At 29.5% G+C, this 11518-nt stretch overlaps 1 protein-coding gene across 5 annotated transcripts in view; it reads right to left on the bottom strand.

Annotated features, from left to right (window-relative positions):
- Nucleotides 1-10037: 10037 nt before the first annotated feature.
- Nucleotides 10038-11518, bottom strand: part of LOC114755609 (protein FAM91A1) — a 52989-nt gene continuing 51508 nt past the window's right edge. For all 5 annotated transcript variants that reach the window (XM_028944493.1, XM_028944494.1, XM_028944491.1 and 2 more), the window contains 2 exons: nucleotides 10906-11277; nucleotides 10038-10369 (listed from right to left, as the gene is read on the bottom strand). In XM_028944493.1, coding sequence (XP_028800326.1) covers nucleotides 11034-11277 — 244 coding nt within the window. In that variant the 3' untranslated portion in view covers nucleotides 10038-10369; nucleotides 10906-11033. The remainder of the gene's footprint in view (nucleotides 10370-10905; nucleotides 11278-11518) is intronic.

Here is an 11518-nt window from a genome sequence, read left to right as displayed (position 1 = left end):
CTAGTGGGAGGGCAAAAGGGGCATTCAAGAATGAAAGTCTTTCATTTGTTAATTACGATAATTAGTAATTATTTTTTATTTAAACTTGATATTTTTGGGAGTGAAATTTCAATATCTTAAATATTTGGATTTTTTGTACTAACACTAACGATTTTGGTAATTTAAAAAAAAAATTCTGACGGCAAATGAAATTGTCATATATGAATAAATAGTTGTGTAACCAAGCTAATGGCATAGATGCTCCTTTGTAATTAGGAGGTAGTAAATTCGATTTCACTTGCTACCTCCATTTTTAAATATAAAAACTATTTGATTAATTTAAGTAGATTAAAAAAATTAGTTTATTTAGTTATTTGTAATAAATTGGCATTGTCTTTCTTAAAATATCCTTACTAATCAAATATTGAATAAAATTACTATTATTATAAAGACTATATTAGGAAAAAATAGATAAATATGAGAGAAAAAGTAGATTTGGCTCTTACATTTAGGACCAAAATAAAATTCAAACAAATTCTTATATCAATAACCTAACAAAGTGGATTTGGGTATTACATTAAGACTAAAATAAAAATCAAACAAATTTTTATATCAACTACTAGAGGTAGTAAAATTTTAAGTTGTTACCCCTAAGTTTTTTTTTATATTTCTTTTATAAGTAGGGAGTCGTGGATTTGATGCAGTGTCTGCTCGAAAATTAAAAAGAATAACAAAAATTTATTTTAGATTAGCTTTCTTGACCTGATACTCTCCAAACGTTTGGTAATCTTAAAATTACTATTTTAAAAAAAATAATTTCATGTAAGTACTCAGAATAAAACTTTCTACATGCTGTAAACACTTGGTTAACTCTGAAAGGCTACTTATCAAATATTATCTCCGGTCTTTAATATAAGACCCTATTTGACTTTTATTTTGATCATAAATATAAGACCTCAATCTACTTTGTCTCTCATATTTATACTTTTTTTTTCAAAGTAATCCTTCTAACAGTAATAATTCTAGCCAATATACTTGATCAGCAAGGATATTTTAAGAAAAACAACATTTATTTAGGACAAATAACTAACTCAACTTACTTTCTTAATCTCCTCAAATTAATTAACTGGCTCTTATAATTAGGATTTGAGGTAGTAATTAAAATGCATTGGTCCAAGATATGTATGTTTCCGTATACATTGAACAGCAGTTTTTGTAGCAAGCAATGAACCATCAAAATCAAACCAAAACATTATTTTTAAGTATCAAACTTGCACTGACACTTACACAAGTCTTTGGTATGAAATAAACCAACCCAAAAAAAAAAACAAAAACAAAAACAAAGAAAAACATCGATCTGCAGACACATGAAACCTCGCAGATCAGATCAGAGGGCATCAATTAACAAGAATATAATTCCTTGAGATGATATGAGCATGAGGAAGGCGCGTGACGGATAAAACTTTGCTCATCATTAACAGCGGTTGAAGCAAAAGCAAAGATATCCAGAACCCACTTGGAGGTGACAACTTCCCTCAACAGAACCTTCTTTAAGACACGTATCATTACAAGACCCATTGTCACTGCAAAAGCCTTCATATGTCTTGCTACGCGTTGAACAAAGTCCATCTGCTTCAACAACATTATTGTTCTCTGCATATGTATAAACATGACACAAATTTAGAAAAAAGCATCCATTAATTAACCATAATAGTCAAAGCACACCAACATATGTTAATATATATATATATTCTTTGACAATAATATAAATACTTGAAATATATATAACAGATTAATATTATCTTTAGTTCCTCGTATTTGACGCTGTCATTTTAGTTTATCAGTTCCTGAAATTAGAAATTAGTACTTTTGATTCATAAAATTTGACTTTATTTTGGTCTGTTTAAAGATTTTTGGTTAGTTTCAGAGATCAAAACCAAAATAAGATCAAATTTAATTATGGATTGAAAATAGTATTAACCCAAATATAACATTTACACATATGCATACAAACCGTTGGAAGATGAAAGCAAGAGGGCAATGCTGAGGAAAACAGTGAAGAAGGAAGGCATCTTGTAAATGGAGGAAGCCATAAAGTTTGGTTTGTTGTAATTTTGAAGTTTGAGCAGTTGAAGGTGTTGATGAAGGAGGACTAGGCACGTATTTATATTATTTATGTTAAAAACGTTGTTCATCGTGAAATTCGCCTTTATTTTCATTTCTTGGCATATATTATTGATCCTTCTCGGGTTCTACGTACGTTGTTCTTCAAGTTATTATTATGGCCCTTTTCCCTTGGCATCTTCTTGTGCAGATCTCCATTCCCATTTCCAAATGAGGAGTAGCAATGCTGCCATGTAATTATGTTATACTACCTCCGGTCCTTAATACAAGATCTTATTTAATTTTTATATTGGTCCTAAATATAATATCACAATCCATTTTGTCTCTTATGTTTATTTATTTTTTTTTAAGATAGTCCTTCTAATAATTATAGTTTTAGCCAATACAATTGATTAGCAAGGATATTTTAGGAAAGACAACACCTATTTAGGATAAATAACTAACTCAACTTATTTCATTAATCTTCTCAAATTAGTTAACTGTCTCTTATAATTAGGACCGGAAGTAGTAAAATAAAAGAGGATGGGGATGAACGTACAAGGGTTCCGGTTTGGATTCGGGTTATTAATACTATCAGCAGAGATTAGATCATTAGAGTAATGTGACACATCTAGCGCATTGCAAGAAAGAGAGAGGAAGAAAAGGAGATATATATATATATATTATGTGGCCACGCACTAAAAAATAGAGTCTAATAAATAAAAAGCGTTTAACCAAGCGTTAAGTTTATAAGCAATTAAGTATTGAAATGATAAACAGTCTTATTCCGTAAGAAGGATAATACAAATTTGAATTCTAATAAGTGTACATATTGAAAGAGTTTTAACTTTAATATTTTCGGACCTGATAGAAATTAGTCTTAAGTTTAAAGTAATTTAGAAATATTCTGAGTTGTACCCAAAAAAAAAAGTAAAAAAATTCCTCTAAAATAACAACTAAGTTTTCCACTTTGTCATATGGCTTTTGCTATTTCATATCACGAAGATGAGATCGGTATCGTCCGGATATGGTTTCAACGGTTTATATATAAAATTTTTAAATGATGATTTTTATATGAAACAACAAATTTTTTTTTTGAAAAACTGATATATATTATGTTTATTTTTTATTCTATACACATTAAAATATTTTTTTCAAAAAATAAAAGTAGATATGAACCAGTAAAATATGCACATGTTTATATATATTTGTAGGCATTTTCTAATGCTTTAGTCTACAAGAATTAATAAAACCAAGAAATACAAGAACAGTTAAAACTTCTTCGAAGAAAGATATAAATAAATAAATATATAAATATATATATATACACACACACACACACACTTCCCTTCTAATCATCCTTGACATTCTCCCCCAAATAGGAAACATACAATTTAGCTTCTTTTTTTTATATATTGTTGGCCATCAACGTCATCGAATACTCCACCGTATCTTGCCCAACAGTGCATGCAACGCGTAAATTGAAATCAATATGTAAATTGTAGCATCATTTCCCACATATATTTGGTTACTATATTCTTCAAGAAAACTGGATTAAATTGTATTATATTTTTTTTATCTTCATTAACTTGAAAATTTCACAAAAACTAAATTATAAATTCTAACATTTATTGTCCTCATGATATGAAAAACTAAAGTTATCGCTGCACAAACCGAATGAAATATGTACGTAGATGATCATTTACAAGTGTCTGCGCATTTCTATTTATATTAATTTTATATTATACGAGTAATTATTAAAAAAAGGCTATTATTAAGCCTAAAATCTTGTAATGCTACTGGCTCTAATTCTTAATATAAAAGTTAGTTAGGTATTTTGTGTTGGGAAAACTAATCTAACAATCCTTAGAATTTCATTCAATTTTGAATTAGATCTTTATAGTTTTTTTTTATAAAATCATTATTATTTGCTTTGTTAATTATATCAGTCCTTCCGTTACCAAATCCGTTAGTTTGGCATCTGGGTAGACCTACTTCCTAAGTCAGTTGCCACCACCTCCCTCAGTTTTTATCTTTGTCTCTCCTCCTCCGAGTCTCCTTTGAAATAAGCAATTGAAATTTACTGAAAGCATGTTCAACGTATCAAGCACAAACTAAATTCAAAATAAATAATACAAAAACTAGTTCAAAAAGAGGATAACTACGCTGAAGGCTAGTCTACAGTATACACCACAAAAAAAAAAGGGGAAAAAAAACAAAAAATGATACTTCAACTTCAAAATGCCAAAAATGTCCGCCCAATTTGGAAAATCCCGTTTTGGTCTCATCAGACCAAATTGGGATTATTTTGTTAAATAAAAAGATGAAACTACCCTCACTAGATACAAAACGTGGGCACCACATTAATCTGCATATCAGACGAAGATAGGCAGGAAGAAAAAGAGAGAAACGTACACAATGGAGGCTGCTCAAGAGTGACAAGAAGGTGGTGGTTCGAAAGGGTAAATGTTTTTTTAAAATCATATGACTCTTTCATCCTTGTAGCATCACTGTGGCGGTGTGTTTTCTAGTTTTTGATGGTCCTGCGTTCTGCATAAGTCGTCAAGAGTTTAGAGGAGGTAACGTGCGGCATTACATAAGTACTGTCACCAAGTATTTGCTTTTAAGGAAATACCTTTACTGAAGTTGTTATTTCCTTTAACTGTGTTGTTAACTATGACAGAAGCTGCAAGACGAGTCTACTTATTATTCATATTTGATATTATTGCCTTATATTTTATGTTTTAAGTATAATCTTTGTATGAACTGAGTTTTAAAAGTTGGCATTAATGATCGTTTCCTTTTATGACAGTTGTTAAAACTTATACTTGAGTTGTTAAAAACTTATTTTTGGGGTTGTTATCTAGTTTACTGAAGTTGTAATGTGGTGGGTTTATTTATTATTGGAAATGTTGATCCATAGATTAGAGTTGTTCAACACTTAACCGAAGTTATAAAATGGGTTTTTTTTTCCTATCTTGAAAATGTTGTTGTGAATACACATACTGAAGTGGTAAATACATATAAAACTGTTGTAAATCCATATACTAAAGTTGTAAAATTCTCCCTAGATGCTTAAGCAAGCCGTCCAACCAAAGTGTAAGGAGGTAAGAAACTAGGTGGTTAACAGGTATACCTGAATTGTTAAAATATTATACTAAAGTTGTTAAACGCTTAACTGATGTTGTAAAAGGAGGATTTTTTTTCAATCATGAAAATGCTGTTGTGAATACCGATACTGAAGTTGTAAACATATATAAAGATATTGTTAATCGATACATTAGAGTTGTAAAATTCTCCTCGCACGCTTAAAATTCTCCCCGGATGCTTAAAATTCTTCTCTCTCTTCTCTCCTCTTCCCCTTCAATTGACTCCCACAATGTATTCCTTTGGTCCTTTTTTTCTTTTCTCTTTTCCACGATGACCACAGCACTACCAACGTGCCCTTCCTTCTTCTCTTCTCTCTTCTTCCACGGTGACCACAGCAACACGAACGCGCCCTTCCTTCTTCTCTTGTCTCTTCTTCCACGGCGACAACTTCTCCTCCGCTCCCTTCTCCTCTCTTTTCCGTTCTTCACCATTTCAACTAAGCATTCCCAAGTTAAACCGCGCCTCTCTCCCCCTGCTTTTGTTTCAAATAATACAAAGGGTAGTTTCGTCTTTTCATTTAACAAGATAATCCCAATTTGGTCTCATGTGACCAAAACAGGATTTTCCAAATTGGGCGGATGTTTCTGTCATTTTAAAGTTAAACTGTCATTTTTCTGTCTTTTTTCCACAAAAAAAAAAACATGCGATTAATAACAGAATTTAGTGATAGGATTTTTATCCACATGTCACTACCACATAATTCTTCCTCAAAGTGACTTTTCCATGGCTTGAACCTATGACCTCATCTATCCGTGCTTGTGGCTTTATCAGTTGAGTTGCGATGAACATATTAACTTATTATGTAAAATTATATATATAATATTCTTTTACACAAACATTTATATATATTATTAAAAACTAAAAATAAACTATATAATAATTTTAATCATAACTATTTTAATGAAAAAATAATTTTTAAATATAGTTTTTTTTATTTTCTAAATTTATTTTTTATAAAAATTTTAATATAATTTTGATTTCCAATGACACTAATTTTGAATTTTAAATCGTAAATATTTTTTTCATTAATATGTTTTTTAAATTTAATTTTTTAATTAACATTGCTAAGATATATAATTTAGTTATATATGTATTATATTATATTATATTATCCATATGTCTTTTATATATTTGATGAAAATTATTCATAATTAGAAAAAAATCTTGTTATTCAAAAAATAACTCCTATAATAAAATCTAATAAATTATTCTATATAAAAAAATTGAATGATTTGAATAGATTATGATAAACAATATTCTCCTACTTATATATGTATCCTATATATCTTATTTTCTTAAAATTCTTTGTAAATACCATTTGTTTTTTATTGAAGACCAAAATCAATTTATATCATGGGTATTAATTATATCATGATTAAATTTTATTGTTTAATGAATGAAATTCAAAATTCACTTCAATATTAGTTTGATTTATAATTATAAATTGAGATGTTCATATAAATTCATTTTTCAATTTCAAATTTCTATCATATATTACATCTTTCAATATATTGTACATATTATAAAATTATTTCTTACTTATATCAATTTGTATAAGAAAGTTATTAATATTATTATTATATTTTTTTAATTATTATTAATTGTCAAGAGGAATTGATTTTAATGAAATGTAAATAATTTTTTAAGAAATTGTCTTCTTATTCTCAGTATGTATCTAATGATGACATAAATGATAACATCATGATGATACCTTTATTAATATCAACTCCACAAGTGTATCAATTTATTTTACAATTGAAAATATATTCAAATCATTATATTCTTAATTATATTGTTATATAAATTGTTATAAGATTATAATCTAAAATAATAAAATTTAAAATTAGTGTTGGGTAGCGACGGAATTGTGACAAAATAGAATTAGTGACTGAAACTTCCGTGACAAAACAATTTAGCGACAAAAATTAACAACGGAATTTTTCCTTTGCCATTTCGTCGCTAAAAGTTTTACGATTAAAATTAGCGATGGAAATTTCTAACTGAAAAAATTTCCATCGTTAAATATTTATTGACAAATTTTTGTCTATTAGTAATCCGTTGTTGATTCAATCACCAAATTTAATGACAAAATTTTTCTTAATAATCCATTAGAAATTAGCGACAGAATAATTTTTTATCTGCAATTCTGTTAGTAATAAGTTGTTTTTTTGTAGTGGTATCTTCTTTCAGCTCCTCATTGAACTTTGCATTTTCCTATGCTATTCCCATCAATCTTGTTATTTTTGCTGGGTATATCTACAATGACTTTATCACTCATTTTGCGTGATGGGGTTGGTTGCTTGCGTCACATTGAATAAAATTTTCATAAGTGAATACGTCATAGGGTGAAAGTTGGAACACATTTCATGTTTACCAAGAGATGATTATGTATTGCTCATCTTATCTGTAATATTTACATTAATTCGGATAGTCTAGATTCAATTTGTTCATGAGTAAATTTTAAATAAGTATCACATTTAAATTTTAAGAAAACATAAATAGTTTGTTTAATTATTTTTTTATTCCAAATATATTTTAGGACATTAAAATAAAATATTAAAACACAATACAAGTTGATTAAGACTTTAAGGTTTTAAAGATTTTAAAAACATATAATAAAAGCAAGCATCACGTAAATTATGCATTAAAAAATAACAAAGAGTTTTAATATCATTTAAAGGGTTTTGACCATTTAAAAGGATTTGATACCATTTGAAAAATTCTGATACCACTTGAAAATTTGTGATTTAAAAAATTTAATGTCCCTAATAAAAATTAAATGAGATAATAGGATGGAATGTATAATTAAATTTTCTTTAATGCGATATTATTTTAAAAATAATATAAAAATATAATTTCAATTATTTAACTTCATAAAAAAATTACTTATAATTTAATATGATTGAGAAGCCAAATGTTTAATGAGCTTTTGTGTCCCTCTTCCCCTCCTTCCTCAAGATTGTTTTTATAGTTGGTCCTAACTTTGCTTTAAAAATGAAGCAAAGCAAAATAAAAAAATTCAAAAAAATTCAACCTTTACATTTTAAAATGTAAAATACATCTAAAAATGAGAAATTATAGCAAACATCATAGAGGGAAAATGTGTGTTAAATATTTTAGAAATAAGTAATTTAGCTGGCCTAAAATGACATTTTGGCTAAATTTTCAAACCATTTTAATGTGGGCATAACAATTTTTAAGATTTTTAAAATTAATTTAGTCAAGTAACCTTATGCATAGAATCAATAAGAATTTGGTCCATAACAATTTATTATTCAATTTGCAATTTTTTTAAGAAAATGTTTTAAAATAAGATGGGTTAGCCCTCCTATTTATAACCTTCTTATAACAAGTTTGGCTCTAAAACTTCTAAACAATTTTAAGCGACTTGAGCAAAACTTTTTTAGAACTTAATGATTCTAATTTTTTAATTTTTGAACGACTCTAACAATGTAATATATACAAGAGATATGAGAAATATTATTCTTAACTTATTTGGGACAAGGTGAATGTAGTAATTAATTAGTCTATATATGAAAGAAAAAAAATATAAATATAAATATATATGTGTGGATTGATTTTGAGGTATGCTAAAAAGAAAACCAACCTATGTTTGTACTCAAGACATTTATATCGAGGAGTAATTGGGGGGCGGGGGGGAGGTAGAGACTTTACACTTACACGTTAACATCCTCAAGTAATTAACTTTAAATCATTGGAATGAATGAGTTAGTACTATTTCAAATTGTCTTAAATCTAAAGGGATGAAGGTTTATTTACTTGAAGAAGAAACATTAAAAGAAAAGAGAAAAACGAGCAAGGGAAGACTATAGTTAATAACTCAGCAGAAATCTTTCCATTCAAAGTATAAAAGCATCTAAAGGTTAACCCCTATGGTTCTTGAAGAGCCCTCCACACCTCCACAAAATAAAGCATGATTTCACTTTCATCCAATGCCTCGCCAGCAAGGCCATGAAGCTTCACCTTATGCGATGATGGCTTTAGATTGAGCATTGATACTTTCGGAATCCTCTCATCGCAACATTTCCAAAGAAACCAGCGAATGATATTGAAAGTGTCGCCCCATTTCTCATCTTCCGTCCTGTACTTCTTCTATTCATATTTATGCTGTCAAAGATTATATTCATTTGCCTTTAACTAGAAGTTTATGCCTTTAAAAGATTATTTTGGTACTGTCATGTCTCTAGTACTACCTCTGTTTCAAATTATAGGATTTTTTTTTTGGAGAGGTTTTCATGGCTCAAGATCTAAGAAATTTCTTTTTTTTGAAAAATATTGAAGCATTTATGATTATTTCTTTTAAAATACCCTTCTTTGCCAACCACTACCTCAAACAGTATATACAGATCCAAATCACTTTATATGAAACTCATCTTTTCTTGTACATCCATGCATAAGCATCTCAATATCTTCATTTCCACTATCCCAATTCTTGTTGTCTCATTAAAGCTTAATGTATGTATGATTGATCCCAAATATCTAAACTTGCACCCAGAAACTTCAAAAAAGAAACTGATGTACTTTAGCCTTAAAATTTTAAATCAATCTGCCCTCGACTGACAGAATTTTTTACCTTTAGCGAAAGGCATAATGCTTGGGGTTACTGGCACGAAAACACAACTGGTGCCACTGGACCTCCTTTGCCAGATTGTTAGGATGCGTCTTCTATCATCACCATAGGCCACGGCAAATAAAATTATCAATATACGTCTTCGACTACAGAAATGCACACCGTACACAAACTTCACAAAAGGAGGTGAAAAAAAGGGAAAGAGAAAGCTGAATTCACCTCCAAAAATTCGTGTATTGAATACTCAACGTTATCTATTTTCAGTTATCTATTTTTATGCACATAAAAAGAAAAAAAATGATACAATCAAATGATCATGAGAAAAAAAATGTTTACAACCGTGGAGATCAAATATTTCATCAGGCCAAATGTTTCCTGAATCATAATTGACTATCAATTGCCCATTTTTTAATTTGTGACTATGAACATCTAAAAAACATTCCCGTCAATAGTAAAATACACTCCAGCAAACAAATACATCAAATCTCCATTTCTTTCTTGAACACAGCTTCGTTTCCTTCCCCACAGCAGGTTATAAATCAGTACCTATAACAGAAATTCACCATTATCAATCTTTTTCTCAACTACATAATTGAACATAATCTACCCAGGGAGTAATATGTTGGGCATATATAGGCAATAAGAGAGCATGGAATTAAATTAAAAGAGGACCAGCTTATATTGAAGATGGTATCAATAAGGGTTTTCAATGGAAAATACATTTTGCGTTCTCATAATACCAGTTAAGAACTACAGTTCTATATGTTTTGAATAATACTTCTTGTCTAGACTTCAAGATCAACTTCAATCATAATTCAAACTAAACCCACAATCTAGTTTCTACACATCTGCAATAAATTTTTCTAGTAAAAAAATTTTTGCGGTTTTAGAATTACATGATCGGGTTGTTCAAAAAAGTTCCATTATCGGGAAACCTTGAAATAAACACCTAGGAACTTCCCCAAACTCTCTTGTTTTCTCCTTCACCATCCATTCTTTTAATGGGAGGAGGAGGGTAAACAAAATCCTCAAAAGCTGGTCAATGATAATCACGATTATTAACAGTCAGGGACTAAATTTACCTTCAACATAAGCCCAAAGTTTGTGCATAATGATCAAATCTCGAAGACGCACACAGACCAGACAGTAGCAATAACACTGCCAAGGAACTTGCTAGCATTGCCTTTTGTGAGCACGAATATCAGCAGATCTATTTTACTGCAGATGCTGAAGCAGCTGCTGCCTCTGATATTAAGGAAATAGGTTGGCGAGCCTGCAGGCAAGCACCTATATCGAAGGGGTGCAAACCAGATCCATCAAAAATAAGATTTACACCGGGAAGGACTACTTCTTTACTGTCATTTTCATCTGGCTCAGTTCTATTCGTATTATTTCCTTGAGGGGATTCTCCAGCAGGCCTTGTGATATCATCATAACCTGTTAAGGAATAAGATCTGCATGCACCATTCAAAATCATACGGCTTTAGAGACTTGGGTGGTAAGCAAAATTAAATTATGAGCCTGCAAAGTGGAAAGAGCTAGATTTGGTTTCTTACTATTTCTATCACTGCACTTGGCATAAAATATTGTCATTTAAAAAAAATCAAAATCATCTGAAAAACTTAAAAACAAAGACAAAGGAACATATAGAATGACAAGAATCAAAGAAAAGTTTCATCATCTGATTAGCTTAAA

Source organism: Neltuma alba, unplaced genomic scaffold, assembly GCF_004799145.2.
Source record: "Neltuma alba isolate B1F8T4 unplaced genomic scaffold, ASM479914v2 tig00010294_pilon, whole genome shotgun sequence".
NCBI classification, from domain to species: Eukaryota; Viridiplantae; Streptophyta; class Magnoliopsida; order Fabales; family Fabaceae; genus Neltuma; species Neltuma alba.
This window is presented reverse-complemented; position numbering and strand designations above follow the sequence as displayed.